This window comes from Protopterus annectens, chromosome 1.part0 (genome assembly GCF_019279795.1).
Source record: "Protopterus annectens isolate FY-2018-M chromosome 1.part0, PAN1.0, whole genome shotgun sequence".
Classification (NCBI taxonomy): domain Eukaryota; kingdom Metazoa; phylum Chordata; order Ceratodontiformes; family Protopteridae; genus Protopterus; species Protopterus annectens.
The window spans coordinates 1,749,053,000-1,749,073,730 of NC_056725.1; the positions used below are offsets into that span (position 1 = coordinate 1,749,053,000).

The window sequence follows — 20,731 nt, forward strand, 5'->3', positions numbered from 1 at the left end:
TGTAGGCCCTCATACCCTTGGCTTGATGCATTTATTTCACTACGGTCTTACCCAATTAGGATGTGTTGAAAGGATGGGAAAAAACACTGGAGAGAGTAAGTCAATGTGTGAAAAGAGAAAGAAATAATCCAGGCGGTATAAGGAAGCCTGGATGGTTTGAAAACAGAGATGGGGGGGGGGGTTTCAAGCGAGATAAACAAGAATTATCACCTAAATCTAAACTGAACACCTAGTATTATGAATTTCTCTGATTCATTAGTGTGTGCAAGAAATTCAGTAGCTTTCTGCAGTTTATTATTTATTTACATTTTTTTTTAAGTGGGCAAGAAAAGACCCCTTTCAGTGGAGGCTCATCGAGAAAAGCTTCAAACATTAAGAGAAATGCATGAAGTAGTTTTCTAATACATAGAGTTCTAAGGAAAATACTACAGTAAAAATAGAGACAACATGCAATATTGGCCTAATATGCAGAGCTCTAATGAAACACTACATTAAGAATAGAAACAACATACACTAATGGTCTAATACAGTGCGTTCTAAGGGAACATGATGTTAACATAAAGATCTTTTACAGTGGTATCGAGTTTATCCATCATTAAAATAATGTAACACAGAAAGAAAAATCCCAATGAGGCAAGCTAATAAAATCCCAACAGCAATCAAAAAGAAAAATCCCAACCTGGAAGGTAAATGCTGACAGCAACTGATGTAAAAAATCTTTTATTGCAAAATAGAACCAGAAGTAAGCGCTTTCTCGGACAAACAAACCACTTCATCAGACATAGTTGCAATGAAAAACAGAGCATCCTTGTATACATACTCCCCAACAGCCAATTCATCAATAAAATTTCCTCCAAAAACAATTAAAAAGCCAATTAGTAAAAAGGTTAAACCAACAGCTACTTACATACAGCATAAAAATCCACACAGGTATATGTCTATACATTGTTTAGCCATTTCATTTAAGTTTCTTCATCCTTAAAGCTGATTTAATAGGGACTGAATCATTAAGTCCCATGTATCTATGTGCCCCAAGTCTCAGGATCCACTCTAGTTCAATATTTTCAGTGTTGTAACTAATGGGTCCTAGTCTGCCATTGTCATGTATAACAGATAAAACTTGAAATACAAAAGTGTGTTCCCTTCCTAACTGTAGTGTGTACTTTGCAAGTACACTAAATAATTCACCTCTCCTAGTGCAATAATCATGGTCCCGGATCCTGTCTCTTAGTCCCCTATTAGTCTTGCCAATGTAAAAGTTAAAACATTTGACACAGTGTGCAACATAAACCAAATTAGCCGTGTTGCAGTTAGCTGACGGACATAACTCCCAAAGTTTTTCAGTTACAGGATGCTTAAAAATCTTAATTCATCCACAAATGAACAATATGGACAAGATCTGTATTTCAGTGTCCCTCCCAAAGGTGTAGATGCTGTTCGTGTAAGCTTAGGATAACACAGCATTTGTCTCAGATTTTTCCTATTCTTATAGACAAACATGGGGGAAGGGCCTACTACCTTACTTGTTTCTTGATCCACTAACAACACTGACCAATTCTTGTTTATTTGTTTCACCAATTCAATATTTTGTGTAAAAGAAAGAACTAAAGGAAGATGAGATGGCCTCTGGGATGAGCAATTGTTCAGTGAGACTGAATGTTCAGAATAATAGGGTCTCCCCCTTCCAGGACGTTCTCTACGAACTTTCATAAACGCTTGATCAACCTCAACTGTTGAGTAACCCCTGTGCATAAAGGCATCTTTAAGGTAGTCCAACTCACATGAAAAACTCACTTGATCGCCTGACAAGCGAGACACCCTCATGCCCTGTCCTACGACAACATTAGAAAAAACATGATGTGGGTGCATAATCTGTGTAAGAAGGCAGGTGTGCAACAATCCTTTTTGTGTACCTTAGTTCTTATAATATTGTTTTCCATAGAAACCATTACATCTAAATGTAATCATGTTCATTGCCCTTCCTTCCAAAAGCAGGTAGCTTTTTATTGATGATTTGTTGATGACATTTTTATTTGTTGGAAGGGCAATGAACATGATTTGACTTCATTTTAGCATAAATTGAATAGTAGTAGTCCCTTCTTGTGATTTACTCTTAATATGTCCACAGATAGTGATAATTTTTTAGATTAAATGGTTTCTATGGAGAACAATATTATAAGAACTAAGGTGCACAGAAAGGATTGTTATACACCTGCCTTCTTACATAGAGAGAGTGTGCACCCACATCATATTTTTTCTAATGTTGTCGTAGGACAGGGTATGAGGGTGTCTCTCCTGTCAGGCGATGAAGTGAGTCTTTCATGTGAGTTGGAATTTGTTAAAGATGCCTTTATACACAGGGGTTTTGGTATGAAGCCTTTTAATTTGAATGTTTGTTTTAATGGAAGTGGTAACATAACTGAAATAGAAAGCATCTCCCACATCATTTGACTTTGTGGTGGCCAGAAGTTGTTTTTCATGAGAGCATAACTCTCTGCACAGTGAATGCTGCCAAAGGATGTTTTTTAGGGAGTGGCATTATTGGGGTGTTGGCAAAATTATGGACAGTGACTACCTGGGTAATGATTAGCTGTTGATATAGTTCTAACTGTTGTACTTGTTTTAATGTGAGACAATTCTGAGTCTCATATGAAAGGTTGTATAAAATGTTGGTACTTTGTTGTAGCACACCTCTGACTTTGTTTGCTTTGTGGTGCACAAGTTTGTAAATCTGACTGATGTCTGTAGAAATGTGGGAAGGGGGCAGACTGGGCAGTGGTTTTCCTTGTTGCATTGGTTAAATATGGATTTTACCTGTAGAGAATCCCCCCTTTTTAAAAGACTTGCAGTATGTTCTGGTCAAATTTCAGATTTTTGTCTATAGTATCACCTTGTAGTTTTGAGCGGGTTACCTTTTTCCTGTGGTAGTGATATTGACTGTTCAAATAAGAGTGTTTCAAAGAAGAGCATTGTTTGGGTGTGAGTAACTTTAATTTGCTTTTCTTAGCATTTAAGAGCAAGTTTGTGCTAGAGTAATTGTGTGGTGCTTTGTAAGACGTGTTGCAGTGCATAGAAGGGTGGAGTCATTGGCATAGCTTGTTGATAGCTGAGTGGAGCTTGTTTATAAATATACTAAATAGAAGGGGACCAAGAATGGAGCCTTACAGGGCATCAACAGGAATTGGATGGAAAGTTTAGAATGTGTGTTGGCATTTTACAGCCTGTTGTCTGTTGCTGAGTAGCTATTGAACCAGGACAGCCTAAGTTGGGAGAGGCCAAGGGAGGAGTATTCATTTAACAAATTTGGATGAGATACAGTGTTGAATACTTTCAGTAGTTCAGAGTTTGCAACTTCATATGACCATTTATAAATATGCAAATCATGAAAAGTCCTGTCAAACCACAACAGTTTGTCACTTTTGCGTAAAAGTCTTAATGCTTTAAATGAATCTTTACATATTTATAACGTTTATATCACGCTATCAAAAGATGAAAATAGCGAATGCTATTTCATCGATCCTAAAACATCTAAACACCAAAATATCGAACATTCAGAATAGAGTGAATTTTTTCCCATGGAAAAAATTCACTACTCCAAAACACATACACACAACACAAGCACACCAAACAACAATCGACACACATACACTTAAAATCCTACAACTAACCCTACACTAAACTGAACGTACACTACTGTCTACCCACTTACCTTAACCCAAACCCTAACCCTAAGGTCCGTCACTATCACACACTCACCTAACTCATGCCCTAACCCTAACTCACTTAAACCGCCCCTAACCCTAAAGTCTGTCACTATCGCACACTCGCCTAACCCGTGCCCTAACCTTAACTCACTTAACCCGCCCCTAACCTAATGTCCACACAATCACACATTTACCTGAACCCGACCCGTAATTTTCCACCACAGTGCTAAGAATAGCTAAGCCACAGAAACGGCGAACCAAATTCTTTCCCTAGGAAAGAATTCGGTTTCTGCAGCTTCGCTATTCTTAGCATTCGCTGAATAGTGGTTGATGAAATAATAGCATTTGCTATTTTCATCGTTCAATATCGTGATATAGAACCTATTTATAGAGCAGACACAATCAGTATATATTTCTGACCCATCAGTCCTTATTTTTTTCTAATTAATAATTTAAAAAAAAAAAACAACTAAGCTATTCTTAGCATTCGCTGAATAGTGGTTGATGAAATAATAGCATTCGCTATTTTCATCGTTCAATATCGTGATATAGAACCTATTTATAGAGTAGACACAATCAGTATATATTTCTGACCCATCAGTCCTTATTTTTTTCTAATTAATAATTTAAAAAAAAAAAAAAACAACTAAGCCTATCCAGTGGCACAGAGCCAGGATGCCCATCCTTGCCACTGGCAACCAGAATTTGGGCACATGCTTGGACTGAAGGTTGGGCAAGCTTGAATGGATCAAATGAAATATCTGATGGTCTGTTGTCCTATTTCATTGGGAGGGTTGGAGGAAGCTCTGTGGGTGTGTAATCTCTGATGGAGAATAGGAGTGTCACAAGCCATCCCAGTAAGAGCTATGGAGCTGTGACAGTGACTGAGGTCACTGCACTTGCTGCTCCCATTGTTGTGGGGCGGTGACAGTGACCTGAGGTTATTGCACAAGCTGCTGCATTTGTTAAGGGTTGTGATTGAATAACACATTCATGATTTCTTCTGGTTCCACACCACCAGCTCCCCATCAGTGTTCTCTCTGTCTCTCTTCCCAAGACTAAAATAAGACATACCAAAAGGTCCAATTCCTGAGGTGTCTATCTGACCTCCCAAGTATGGATTATGTCACTGATAACTAACAAGGAGGATTTATGATTGGGTTGGAGTAGAAACTAGAGGCTGCAGTGGGTTGGGTGGGTAAAGATAAACCTACACAAAAATTGCCATTTCTCATGCACCATCCCAACCCTGCTGCTGGATATCTGCTACTTAATACCCCCCTCCAGTTTATACTTACCTTTTACAAATGTGCAGTAATTTCTTCTTACCTGAACCCAGGGATCCTCCTCATTCCTGAGAAGTGTTGAAATAAGTCTTTATTTTTTGCCTGTTTTTTATGATAATTCAAAAATAACCATAACTTCACCATTTCTCAACAATGAGTCCACATTTTCAGTACAGCATCTGTGAGCTGCCACCTGTTGAACTGTACCACTTACAGTCTGACACATTTGTCAGGAAAAGTCTTTTCTTGCAGTGATTGTGAAACCTTTCTTGCATTGATTGTGAAATCTTCGTTTATGAATGTCTTGCAAAGTGACACTTTTGTTTTCATAATATAAATCTTATTGATACATATTCGCATTGATTTGTCACAAAATATCACCAGTTGTCTGTTTAATGTGGAAGAAATTTCCTTGTAACTTTCTGTCAGAGTCAGACATAGGCTGTTGCAAAAGTAAGCAACAAGAAATGTTAGGAAAGACTCCTATAGGTACTTATTTGGCTTCTTGCAGCAGGCCGAACTGCCAGTGCTGTGGAACACATGGTACACAGTACTGCATGACTAGAAAGATCTTCTGCAGATGCTGTCAGCTAATGCGCCTCTTATACCGCTGATTCCTTTGTGTTCTGGTGGGAGGCACTCAGGGAAGCCTTGGAGAAAGAGAAGTTAAGCCAGCCAGTTACGCCACCTGCAAATATGACTCCTGTTCCAGAAGTAAGGATTGCAACAGTGAATTTACTCAAATATCCATATTTAGGGAATGTTCCTAACACAACTACACTTTGCTCAGCTTTTGTTTCTTGCAACCCCACCCATCACACATTTAACCTAATTAATAATCGCTCACTTGCCCCATTGCTTCCTGGCTTTGAGCTACTGTCTGAAGAGAAGCAGTACAGATTCCTGAACAGTTTGGGGCTGACTTTGTGCAGTACAACATATCAAGAAAAAAATCAGACTCAACTTATAAAAATATAGCTGCAGCCGGCAGTCCGGACAGTACTCTCTCTCCAACCAGCTCCATTTCCACTTCTTGGGTATGTAAGTGCAACTGTCTAATATATTAGTAAATGCTATATAACATTTGTCTATTAGTCTACATTTTTGAATGGATTACAAATAGTGTATAGATGTGTCATACGCATGAAGTGAAGTGTAAGTGACCAAAATGTTTCGAATTTTTGTGTATACATACACCTGTTCTTGGGTATGCAAGTATAACAATTCAGTGCACCAGCAAATGCTATGTAAATAGTTGGTTAGTAGGTTATAACTTTTAATTAATTATAAACAGCGTACTAATTGAATTATATGTATCATGTGACTTAGTAGGAAGTTACTTATAAGGAAAATTTAGTTCATCTGAAGAAGTCTTCACATTTAGAAGACGAAAAGCGCTTAATTTTACTTGTTTATTTATTGAGCTGGACTTGGTCAAACAACTGTCATTAAATCGTTATTTATTTTTTTACAATTTGGTGAACCATTATCATTTTTACTGAAGTGGAAACGGAGCTGGTTGGAGAGAGAGTACTGTCCGGACTGCCGGCTGCAGCAGTACAACATATGTTTTCTCCTACTGTTCCATTTTTGTATTAAAATTGTGATTTTATTTATGCTGACATTTTGACAACATATATCCCTTGGGAACTTCACCACATGGATAGATAGTGGCTGTGTCCTTAGGTTCAGTGGGTGAACCACTGTGCATGCAGAGGTGCATACCCATTAAAACCTAGAGATGCATTCCTATGCTGACACTGCTGTGACATCACCAATGGATAAGGTGAATTTTCTTGCCATTTAAGTTATTTATTAAAGAATGACACAAGGAAAAAAAGAATGAGACATTAAACCAAGGCTCCCATAAAAAAGATCCTGTGGGGAGGTGGATCTAAAAGATCCCATGGCACTTAGCAAAGAGTAAGTGAAGTTCCTCAGTGTCCTGGCCAAATTTCCCTCAGTCCATATGAATACTGCTTGGAGTCTTAACTGGAAAGAGGCTAGTGGCTGAGTGAGACTCACCTGGCCAGCAGAAGGTAAAAGATGTAAGTATGACATTGTATTATGGCTCTCGGATACTGTGATGTATGTCTCAGCTGTCCAGCAACACCAAATTGTTTCATACTTTGGTGGTAAAATGATTGCTTTTTATTATTAAAGCAACATAAATGTCTTCCTTGTCTGGTAAAACCAGTACAGCAGGAACTGCTATCCTGTGTCTTGCTTTGAACTATATGTGCTATTGATGTTGTTGAGACTGCTGCTTGGGCTGCACTGTGCCCATTTATTCATTTCAGACTGCAGTCACTAAAATAACAGTCAGTTCTCAGACAATACACACACAAGACGTGTTCTGAATCATGCTGCAGTGTATACCGTCCTTAAAAAAAATCAATCAGCCATCTAAGAATTCATTGTGAAAGTAAACTTCTTTCCCATTTTCTTCTTTATGGACGGAGCATTTTCTTTTGTCCATGAAATGAGAAATGGTTCTCCCATTACATTTTCTTTTGCTTATTTAACTGCTAAATACACTAAGCACAAGTGCAACATTTCATTTGTTCTTGTGTTTAACCTGTTTTTATATACAGGATAGCATTTTTCCTAGTAGAGATACAAAAGATGAGGCACTGTGAGACTCTATTTTTTAAGAGAAATTGGGAATGATATGTCTCAGAACTCTGCTGGTGAAATCATCTGATGAATCAGTGTGAAAACTATGATATTCCTGAATATAATAACATGCTGAAAGGGATTCACGTGTCTTTCAGTTATGTCTTCATTATTTACCATTTTTTTTTATGTCGCAGCTCAGGGTGTTGAAAGAAGTTACATTTTTCTTTTTTTTTTTTTTTTGTTTAAGTTGGAAATTGTCACAAGCCTTAAATATCAATTTATTTAAAAAATCCCCAATAAGGATAATTACATTATGGCATCTATTCTGTTAAGTGAGAACGTCTGTATAATTTGTTCAGAATCTGTATAAATCAGAAGCTTTGATGTGGAGAAACACAAATGTATTTATTCATTTATTTACTTATTTTAATGCAGGACTTTATACTCAGAACCTGACCTATGAAAATGGAGTAATAAAGATGAACTTAACAGGAGGAGAGAAATGCCATAATGTTTATAGCCGATCAACTGCTGTATTTTTCTTCTGTGATCATAGAGCACATCAGGTTTGTACCTACATATAGGTAAATATTTTGCAGTACATTGAAACATTTAGGTTTTACAGACTATATATTCCAAACTGAATCAAAAGAATTGTCATTACTGTTTTTGGGTTATGTTTAAACATGTCACTGTCAGTTTATATTATGATTATGCTGTATAACTTCATTTTGAACTTAATCTGAATAGCATAGAATCACACTGCTTCATGTGTGTCCCATTAATAAAGTGCTTGCTGGACTTTTTGGACATTTACAAGCATGAGTTCATATTACTGTGTGTTCCAAAATGCTAAACACAATAAATTGCGCGCAAGTGCAGGTAATGATTGGTTTGTGAACAGCTGAGCGAGTCTCATTGTGGCTGGTGGCCTGTATTCCCATACTGCCTCATTTTATTTTTAATGTCTTGAGTACCACTGTTCAGCTACAAAAGGTTGAAAAGCACTTTTTGTCGACAATGTCATGTTTCAGTTCATCACCGTAGAAGGCTGAATGTTCAGACTTCAGCAGCATTGGGCATACGCATTTAAGAAAGTGTGAAATGAGTTTGGAGAATGATGAATTCTTGGACTTTGACAGACCTTTTCACCTCTGCTGTTATTTTTTTCCACAGCGTTAGAAGTATGTATCACAAAATGTATGCAGTTGTCAACATTAGAAACATAAATCAGTTTTTCTGGCATATTCTGTACTTGAAGTATCCTTTGGTCCAGCCATGTCTTTGCTCCTTTCATTTGGCCTCGTGTGAAACTCTAATTGGACTATTGTGTGCTGCAAGTATCTGACATCTTTTCCGTGACAATATCATGTCACACTTCCCTTTAAGCCCTAGTACCTTCACTTCAAGTTTGTACCTTTTAATTGCTAAGAACGTGTGTCAGTGTAAAATATCATCATCTTGCTGTTCATTGAGTTGGTCTAAGTTTTTATGTTTGTGAAAAACATGAAACCATCACACTGCACATGTAGGGCATATGATAGAGTGACGCACCCACATCATTTCACATTATATTTACCTGGGGCAAGGGGGGTGGACTCCATATACTCTGATCTTTTTTGCCTTGTTTTCTTTTTTTATGTTTGTATATTTTGTATATGCATGTATCAGTTTAAGAACATAGTTCAGAATTTTACAATGTCTAGAAAAAACAGTTCTCTGGTTCCTTCAGAAGACAAAACATTTTGAACTGTTGGAATCCTCCCCATAGTGAAACTCTCACAGCCCTGCTCTGTGATGTATAAAGGACTTCTGCCTATTCAGCCTTGCACACCAAGTAATTTGCATCCTTGACATGGAATCTTATTGTGATTCTTGGGAGTCGGATGATATTCTTCGTGTTTCACTGTTGCAGTCATTACATTTGGGTAATCTGCTGGCAGGTTGCCCTCAGCCAGCCTGATAGCAAAGTCTTGGGTCCTGCATCGGTTGCTGTCCCTTCTTCCATGACGTCAGGTCGTCAGGGGTATAAAACACCACTGACGCCATTACATCAGTCTTTCTTGCCGCGCGGTGCCCAAAGCAGAAGCAGTTCGTAAGTGCCGGTCAGCCAACCCCTGAAATTTTCGTTTTCAAGTTTCAGCACCGAAGTCTTCAACTAAAAGCTAAGTACCCCTTTGGGGAAACTTTTTCTTGTTCCTTACCGATGTCAGTCAAAGTTAATAATTGCATTACTTGTGGGAAGCAAATACCTCATAAGGATTTTCATTTGTACTATATTCCTTGCCTAGGCCCTGATCATAACGTACCTTGCTATCGGTTTTGTGCTAGATTTAATCAACGCACTATTAAACATCGGTACATTTTTGCTTTTAAATATTTTGGCTCACGATTTAACTATCCAGAAATGACGTCAGTTAGCAATCCGACTACCGGAATACCTAAAAAATGCAAAGAAAAAGACAGACAGGCCATCGCCATCTTCGAAACTAAGGCCAAAAGCTACTTATATGTCTAAAAAACTGACGCGTGGGCCATGTGTGCAGGCCCCTATGCATAAAAAACAAATGATAAAAATGGCTGAAGATTTAATTACCTAAATCAGGGGTGGCCAACCCCCTCCTGCTAAGAGGCCTAGGCAAGACATTGACTATGAGTCTTCTGATCAGGATTCTATTTCTTCTGATTCTACTACTGAACAGGATTTATCTATACCTACTTATGAGGACTCTGACGTAGAAAATTCCATTCCTTCTGCTTCTCCCCCTGAGGATTTCTCTTTTGGAGAAACTTTACATACCTTAAGGGAACATTATTCCATCACTTTTTGTACCACATCACCAGTATCAATGTCAAAAATGTTTTTATCTTATTATTATGTTATTATGTTTACATGTAGTGCTTAAGGGTTTTTTACTAGTATCATTTAAAATATAAAAGCAGAGATTATAATATATCCAGCTAGACTAGCCCAGTCAACAAATGTAAAATAAAATAAATAAATAAAATAAACATTTCCACTGGGAAAGTCAGGATTTCTGTGAATCTAAAGAGACTTAGAGATTTTCTTCTTCTTCCTCAGCATAGGCCTTTGGCTATACCTCCTATTCTAGACATTGTTGATGATGTTTTTTTCAGAATCTGGTATGACTCCTGATTCTCTGCCTCCAACTCCTAGTAAGCCAGATAGATACTACGGGGTTCCTGACTCCCACAAATTCCTTTTCAAAAATTCTACTGCTGATCCTGAAACCATTTCTCAGGGTCCCAAGGGCATTAAGGCCTCTACTGCTAAAAATCCTACCCTTTCTGATAGAGATTCCAGGGCGCTGGATAGATGGGTTAAGAAGGTTTACACGTCTGCAATCTTGGCAATCGGGGCTTTAAACTGTCAATTTCATATGCTTAAATATCAACAGCATATCGTGGGACTACTTAAAAAGAAAATGATGTTAATCTCTGACTGTGTGGAAAATAAAGATTTGCAGGATTTATTACATTCAGCTGAACAAGTTGGAAAACATACTTTGCAATGTGGTTTTGATTCCTTGGAGGCCTCTTGCAGGGCTGCTGTAACTGGATCTGTGCTAAGAAGGCATGCTTGGCTCAAAGAGCAAACTCTGCCTGATCATGTTAAAGCAAAATTGTTGGATGCTCCTTTACAACAGGACCATCTCTTTGGTAATAAGGCTGAAGACGTGTTAGAAAAGATGGAAGATAAAGCTAAATCTATGCAAACTGTGAAAGATTTCTTACAACTGCAACCTCTAAGATTTAGTAGGCACTGGCCTACTAAGAACTGGTCCTTTCCAGTCCCTTCGAGAGCCGCTAAAGTCAAATTCAGGCATTCCAAGGGCTCCAGGTTTCAGTCACAAGGAACTTTTAGAACAAAACAATGGGGTGCCTCCACCTCCAAATCTGGAATCAACAAGGCACCTCCCTATGGTAAACAGTCTTAATGACTTCCATCTACACTCACCAAGCACTTACCTTTTAGCCTCCCCTTTGGGGGGAAAACTGGCACTTCATGCAAGAAACTAACAAGCTGTTACCCAGGACAAATGGGTTTTAAATATAGTATCCCAGGGATACAGATTCCATTTCCACACATTGCCAATCTCAAACGGATGGCCAGATCTGCCCCCAAATCAGTGGGCAGAGGTCCAGAAACAAGCTCTGTCTCTCATGAACATGGGGGCAATTCAACCAGTACCAGAAGAGGAAAAGGGACAAGGTTTCTATTCAAAACTTTTCCTGGTACCCAGAAAAGACAAATCATGGCATCCATGATTATCCACTCTAAACACATTTATGGATATTTCAAAATTCAAGATGCTGACTCTTCAACAGTTACTACCTATGCTGGGCAAAGATGCCTGGTTGGTAACTCTAGACTTAAAAGAGGCTTACCTGCATTTCCCAATCAGGGAGTCTTGCAGAAGATACCTCCACTTCAAAGCAGGCTACTTGAATTACCAGTTCTCTGCACTGCCCTTTGGCTTATCTACTGTGCCCAGGGTCTTCACAAAGTGCCTGGCTCCAGTAATTGCATTTTGCAGGCAAAGAAATATTCAAATATGTCCATACCTGGACGATTGTCTAATTCAGGCAGAAAACAAGGACATTCTTCTAAAGCATCTGGCGTTTGTAAAAAGGGTTCTAACTTGTCTAGGGTACACCATAAATGAAAAGAAATCACAACTGGTACCCTCTCAAAACATTACATTCCTAGGTGCAAGCTTGAATACAACTGCCCAGATTACTTGCCTTACGCCAGAAAAGCAAATTCAATTGGTAACTTACTTCAAACAGGTGGCCACAAAAACCCTGCTATCTGCAAGACTAATTCTGCAAGCCGTGGGGTTCATGGCCTCCTGCATTCTTCTAATTCCATATGCAAGACTGCATATGAGGAAACTTCAGTGGTACTTAAAAAGTTTATGGAGTCAACATTGTCACAGCCTGGAAACAATGATTCCTATTATACTTTGCCTGCAACTAGAGTTCCTATGGTGGGCAGAGGCCTGCCACCAAAACAAGGGACTGCCATTCACTCCACCCTCTGCCGCCCAAACCCTAACTACAGATGCATCAGACTATGTTTAGGGGGCTCATCTGGCAGGAAAATGCATTCAGGGCAAATGGAGCCCAAATCAAATGCACCTACATATCAATCAGAAAGAGATGCTAGCTGTACAGAATGCACTGACAGCTTTCAAGGATTGCCTTCAACTAGGACAACTAATGATAAAGACAGACAACACCACAGTCAATGTGGTACATAAACAAGCAGGGGGGGAACACATTCCTACCCCCTTTGCATACTAGCCATGGCCTTGTGGATCACGACCTTGACCTATCAGATACAACTACAAGCTCAATTCCTGCCAGGAAAGCTAAATACTCTGGCAGATGAACTAAGCAGAAATCTTATGGACCCACACAAATGAAAACTGGAACCACAAGTTTTCAACATGTTGAAACGCAAATGGGGGAGCCCAGACATAGATCTTTTTGCCTCACTCCAGAACAATCAGTTGGACAAATTCTGCACAAGAATTCAGCACAAAAAAGTTTGGAGAGTGGATGCTCTATCATTCAGCTGGAAAAACCTATCAGTCTATGCTTTTCCCCCTCTGCCTCTGCTCTCCAAAGTTCTACTAAAAGTCAGACAGGACAAACCAAAAATGATTCTGATTGCTCCAGACTGGCCTCACCAACACTGGTGCCCACTCCTGCGCAATGTGTCACACCTTCCTCCATGGCACCTGTCTCCGACACCTTACCTGCTGTCTCAGCAGAACTGCCAAATTCTGCACACTCATCTCCAAACTTTGAATCTTACAGCGTGGCTAATCAGCTAATTTCACCCTTGGCATCCCTCAGCAAACCTGTGATGGATGTAATTTTGGAGGCTAGAAGGCCTAGTACTAGAAAATCTTACGCTGACAAATGGAAAAGATTCTGTGCCTGGAACCAATCACAATGAATAAGCACAGCAATGCCCAATATTCCTCAGATTCTGCAATACTTAACTGAGATGCTTCACAAGGGCCTATATTTTTCTTCCATAAAAAATCCATGCCTCTGCCATTTCAGCTCATTCCAATACAGAACCTCCCCTCTTCTGTCATCCTCTGCTAAAGCAGTATCTCAGAGGGGCCAAAAATTTAAGACCTCCCAGGAGAGCACAAACTCCTGCATGGGACCTCAATCTTGTTTTGGAAAAACTCACTCTCCCTCCTTTTGATCCAGCTGCTCCGCAGACCTAACATTTCTCTCCTGGAAAGCAGCTTTCCTTTTAGTCACTTCAGCTAGAAGGATTTCAGGATTACAGGCTCTTAAGGCAGTGGAGCCTTTCATTATTTTTCATCCTGACAGGGTGGCTCTCAGGACCAGTCCATCTTTCATGCCTAAGGTGGTATCCGGTGTGGCTCTTAATCAGACCATTCATCTGCCAACTTTCTTCCCCAATCCACAGAACAAAGGTGAGCGGATTCTGCATGCATTGGATGTACACAGGCAACTTAGATTCTACTTAAACAGGACAAAATCTCTAAGAAAATCTGAACAACTATTGGTGGCATTTGCTGCAGGGGCAGAGGGAAAGGCTATTTCAAAGCAGACTATTTCCAAATGGATAAGCCGTTGTATTAGTTTCTGCTATATGCACCATGGTAAACCTATCCCCAAGGGGATCAGATCTCATTCCACCAGGGCTGCATCTACTCCTGCAGCCTTTCTCAGAGGTGTTCCTACCAGAGACATGCTAGAAGCTGCTACCTGGAGCTCAGTTCATACGTTCACCAAACATTACCATTTACCTCTCTTCTCTAAATCTAGAGCTGGCTTTGCCACTGCTGTCCTGCAGGGCCTTATAGCTGCTCCTAATGCTGTATAAATCCATCCTTCCAACCATAGCTTTGGGATTCTACCCAAATGTAATGACTGCAACAGTGAAACACGAAGAACATAGTACAGTGGTGTGCACTTACCATAAATGTAGATGTTCGAGTGTATTCACTGTTGCAGTCCTGGTTACCCACCCTCCAGCCCCCTGTTTTTCTCTTACTATACCTCTCCTTTCTTTTACTATGCTTAAAAGCCTTTTTTGGCGTGTTTACTTTTGTTTGGAGGTATATTTTTTGTGTTTTAAATTATATACATATATATATTTTCCTCCCCATTTGGGGGGTACCTGACAACTGGGGCAAGAAAAACTGATGTAATGGCATCGGCTGCATGTTTTATACCCCTGATGACCTGACGTCATGGAAGAAGGGACAGCAACCGACGCAGGACCCAAGACTTTGTTAATCAGGCCGACTGAGGGCAACCTGCTAGCAGATTATGCAAATGTAATGACTGCAACAGTGAATACACTCGAGCATCTACATTTATGTTAAGTGTACACAATTGTACTTTGCCTGATCAGCACTTTAAAGTAGAATGCAAGAATACAGGGGAATGACATGAATGGACTTAAGGCCTGAAAGCCTGCTTCCTATCCTCCACACCTAACTATACTTCATTGTCTTTGTTCCATTTTTTTGTAACTCTTTCCAGAGAGCCACTAGCCAGCTCCAAAAAGATCTTTTGGTGTCTCTCTTTCGTATTCTCCAGGTGAATGCTCTTAACTAAAGCTCTGTTTTATTAATAAATTTGTGGCTTTAATAAGTACAAGGTATACAACAGTTAATCCTCTCCACTGCCAGCTCCATTGAATCAGAGGAATGAAGCCTTGATTATGGCCTAGGTGAAGAAAATTTGACTAGTGGTTTTAGCTCGTTGAATTGGAATGGGGGGAGGAAGAGGTGACACTGCATTGTATGTTTTTATGTCATTGGGCTGAGGCATTGAACATATGTAACCAGGCACACAGTTGGTGCAAGAATCCAGAGCAGAGACTGGAGATCACCTGAAAGTCGTCAGTGGATTGGGAGGACCTGTCAGTGTTTCACACTGTGAGGTGTAGACATACCTGGTAAAAGCCCATTATACATCCTCATGTCTGATATTATGAGCATGCATGCATGGGGAACATGAGGCTTAAGCAAAGACGGTGCTTATAGCAGGTTACAGTTTCATGCTACAGTTTGGCCATCTACCACCTTCCAGGAAAAAGATGGACTGATGGTTTGTCGTCCTGGAGGGAATGAACAGATCTGCAGTGTGAACTGATGGATGACTTTGATAGTCAGCTAAGGGAATAGCTGTAAAATGCTGGAAAAAAAGAATTAAAAAGAGTCCTGTCTGTTAATTCAGTTCAGGCAGTCCATATTTTTTCCAGAATGTTCTTTGCCTTGTAGCAAGCATCCTGAAACTGATAACAGCTAGGAAAACTTCTGCTCCTATGAACCCACAGTAAAAAAGCAAGGGAAAATCTGTCTGCAGATTGGTTTTATCCCTCTTGTTGGTACATCCCTTATAGGAAGCCTGAGGGCTTACATTTTTGCCTCAGTAGCTCCCAGAAAACTCCACACAAAAGTGGTGTGTGTGTGTGTGTGTGTGTGTGTGTGTCTGTGTGTGTGTTGCTCCAGTTTCCTCTCACATTCCAAAGACATGCAGTAGGTGGATTGGACACTCTAAATTGGCCGTAGGTGTGTATGTGTGTATGCGATTGTGTGGTGCACCCTCTGAGGAGGGCTGGGTCTAGGGCTAGCAATTCGACCCTGTAAAACCCACACCTGCTATGGAAACAAGTGCTGAAGGGCTCGTGTTGCCCGATGTGCTAAATGCATGGGAGCAAATCCGGGATCCAAGATATATATATATATATATATATATATATATATATATATATATATATATATATATATAGATGTTTATATAGATATATATATATATATATATAGATGTGTGTGTGTGTGTATATATATATATATATATATATATATGTGTATATGTATATATATATACACATATGTATACATATATGTATATATATATATATATATATATATATATATATACACACACACATGTGTATATATACATATATATATATATATATATATATATATATATATATATATATATATATACATATACATACATACACACACACACACACACACACACACACACACACACATATACATACATTATATATATATATATATATATATATATAAAGTGTCAGGTTCTTTTCCTGCCACTCCAACCTAGAAGCAGAGATGCTGTCTTGCAACACCTCCATTTACATGAGGTCTGGTCCAGCTTATAGTTTTGAATCCAACTATGAAGAGAAATGTGGTATTTCCAAGCTTACTTTGCTTGTAGCCTACCCTATCCTTCCGAAGGAAATTCTTGACAAGTCTGTATGGCCAATCTGCAAAGAAGCTAGTAGGAGACAAAAGAATATAGTTTGCTTGAGAAAATAATTGGGGGTAAGGGAGTGGTTATTTTCTGCTGCAGCAAAATAGTCTGAATAATTCAGCTTGTCTTCACTTAAACGTTATTCTCAGACATTTACATTCCTGTAAAGAATGTTGTGATCTAAGATGTCCAGATTGTCCCTTAACAGAGATTTCAGGTGTTGACCCTATAAAGCTGCAGTCTGTAGTGATACCCTCTTTTTGTCTCTCTAAACCTACTTTCTCCTGCAGACATAGACAGCCACTCCCAGAAAGTGTTTTTTAAAGGCAGTAATCCATGCACAAAGGCAAAAAAAAGACAACTAGTTAGTTTATGTAGGCCAATGTATGTCCTAAGGCACTTAAGTAAGTTTGCATATAAGGATGTATTACTGGAAGGCCAAGTAGGGGACAACAACATTTCACTAGAAAGGGTTGTGTCTTTGCATTGACATGTCTTACAGATAGACACTTGTGCTTGAATTCTCCTGTTAAGTGGAACCCACTGTATTGACAAATTGCAGCAGTCTGGTGAACTACAGCAGTTCAGTCCTGTTCTACTTCTGCTCCACCTCCATCAGGTACCTTCTGATATTCCAGTCTACCGAGTTGCCTTTAATTGCCAGGAAAGTCCGACTGGGTAAAGTCCTTTACAGAGGAGACCTAGGGAGAAAAGCATCACATTACGTACGTTTGCACAGGCAGTTAGCACCCGCTAACAGTAAATATATACTTAAAACATTGAGGAGATTATATAATTTAACAGAATCTTACTCTGTGTAGTATTTCTGCAGAATCTTCAGCATTAATTTACATACATTTTAATGCACAGCAGATAAGGCATACTTATAGTTTTTACAAACAGTTATTCACTTGAAACCTGTAAATATTAGACAAAATGAGAGGGTTTTATGATGCTTATTTGGCTGCATAAGAAGGAGGCTTGGTAGTGGTGTTGGTACAAGAGCAAGACTGGTTTGCTGGTAAATACAGTTTAACTGCAGTTTTAAAATACAAATGGGGTAAAATCAGAATAAGAAGGTGCCTTAGTGGTGGGGTGCAGGACCTTTTATTTGTCCAGCATATTTTCAATGAGATTTTAAATTGTGAGTAATGTATTTCTGATGTATTTTTATTAGAGAGTTCCACAATTTACAAGTGAATACCTAATATACCACTTTAATAATTGGCTGCTGACTGGGCATCTGCCTGAGCTCTATAGAAATGTGTGTATAGGCCAACAGATTAGGTAGCCCTACACAGTTAAAGGATTGAACTGCAAGTTTGGGTAATGTGATTACTTGCAAACTTTTCAATTTTATTATAAGATTGCTTTGGTTTGCCTAGCTGAAAGAACTGTAGGTTTGTCAAAATGGATGTGGCATATAGGAGACTATGGAGGTGATATGTTTGAACTAAGATCTGACATGAATGCTCTGATAGAAAAGATTCAGTTTTATACAGGCATCCTAGTTTGATTGCTTTTTTAACTACATATTGGATCGTGTAAATGAGTACTTTGTCTTTATGCTGTTAATTGAGAGCTGAATGCTTAGAGCCTGTAATGAAATGTTGACTTGACTAATGGGTTCCTCTGGTATTTACTTGTGTAAAAGTGGGTAATCCACACATTATTCTTGCTTAATACTGTCAACATTTTATGAAAATGCCATAAACCACAGTACAGTATTAAGTTCTGTGTCATAGAAGCTAGCTTTTAGAAGGGTGCAATTGCTCCATGTATGATTTCCCCACTTTCTATGACCTACACCCTACACAGGAGGAATTATTCCCTGTCAAAAGATAGCGTACAAGGCGGACATACATCCTGGCTCAACCACAGTCTCAAACAACTGATAAAAATAGAGATGAAGTTTGGGTGGAATGGGGAAAGGTCTCAACTGAACAGAAGTATAGAGAATATCATCAGCTAAAAAGGGCATTAGAATTAAAATCTGTCATTCTTAAGATGAGTATGTCAGAAATCTGAAGACTGTATAGTTTGGGTCTAAACAATTTTGGAGGACAATTTAAAGACCATGACATATCCGAGATGTTCTCATAAATTTGAGCAACTAATATTCTTATTAAAAATTGATGGCACACTTAAAAGATGATGTCTGCAATCCTACTGTTCTAACCACCCCTTCACTCCATTTCTATCTCATGTGTGACCAGAATCTTTCTAGTTTCAAACATGCTGTGGATATTACACTTACCAAATACTCCTTCTTTGTTTCTGCTAATGACTGTCATCCTATTGTCAGCCTCTGTCCATTGCCAAGATTCTTGAGAAAATTGTATATTACCAGTTCCTTGAATATGTTATAAAATATGACATCCTTACTGACAGGCAACATGATTTCCAATGTTGATTTTGCATGGTAAAATTATTATACATTCTCTGAAGGATCAAATATTGGCCAACTTCAAGCAGGCTAAAATTACTCATACTTTTAAGCAAGTATTTGAAACATTAGAGCATGTAGTCTTACTGCACAACATTGCTGATATTGAATTCTCATCTGAAGTTATTCAGACGTTTGAAAATTATTTTGACAATAGAAAGTTTAGAGTAGTAGAATCAAAGAAAACCACTCAGAAGGAATACTAGATATCATCCCACAAGGTGCAATCCGTGGCCCTGTATTCTTTTCCCTTTTTATAGATTACCTTAAATGGGAGTTGCCATACATTAATTGCATCCTGCATGTGCTGATAACATAGTCGTGACCAGGTTAGCAGCCACTAGTCCTTTCTAAGAAAAAAAAAGATCTTCAGGAGGACTTCAGAGTTCCATGCTCTGTCTATAAAAAAAAAAAGTTCATAAACTCCTCTCTGTTATCGATCCCTTTGTATCTTCCTTACCCTGTATGTCATAACAAATATATCCAGGTATTGACCATAGATCAGAACCTGTTCTTTCATGTATATACATAATCACAAGTGAACAATGTATTGTGTGACGTCCCCACTCTGGGCCCGTAATCAAAGGAGCCTGAATCCTCACCACTGACACTGGAGAGGGATATTCAATTTGGAACAAAAATGGATACACCCAATATTTCCATGTCTCTGCATCAAGCACAATTTCCCTTAAGAGCCCACAGGGAACACACTCAGTTTGCGTTCTGAATTTCTCTGTCTGTCTCCTTCCAGGTCCCTACTAAGACTGCCTACTGGAACAGCTGTAGAGGCCTCCGCTAAGTGTCCAAGCCAAGTTTTCCACCACTGTGTCTGTGAAACTAGTGCTTCTTGCACGTGCTTCAAGCAGCTGGCACACATACTCTTTCAGATTTGATTTTCACACACACACACACACCTGGGAAAGGCTGGCACAGATTTAATAGCTATGCCTCCTTCTACCCAGACTATAAGGTAGTTACACTGCCACCAGACACTCTAAAGGCAACTAGTCCAAGGTGCTTGTAAGGGTACCCAATTATACTGACTGAAATTAATATTAATGCAATTGATTATGGTTGGCCAATGCAGTAAGGCTTTCAAGAGTGACCACAGTGTCGGCAGATAGATACAAGTCCTTTCAAAGTTTAAAATATTCTCTAAAGGATCAGCCACAATGAAAAGTTTAAATATATTTAATAATAAACAATGAAAGAACATGAAAATAGTGAATATCTGTTTACAATAAACATCAGAGTTTCAGTCACAGGAAATGTTAAAAATAACACAGACGAATAGAGTCACACAGCTACAGAAAAACAATACTTAACTAATCTCACTATATTTTCCTCACTGATCTAAA

The 20,731-nt window shown here is 38.9% G+C and overlaps 1 protein-coding gene across 1 annotated transcript in view; it reads left to right on the forward strand.

Moving 5' to 3' along the window:
* The window catches only part of IGF2R (insulin like growth factor 2 receptor), a 2,372,344-nt gene that overhangs the window by 1,688,658 nt on the left and 662,955 nt on the right, over nucleotides 1-20,731 (forward strand). Inside the window, exon 27 of the mRNA XM_044074918.1 lies at nucleotides 8,045-8,175. Within this exon, the coding sequence (XP_043930853.1) occupies nucleotides 8,045-8,175 (131 nt within the window). The remainder of the gene's footprint in view (nucleotides 1-8,044; nucleotides 8,176-20,731) is intronic.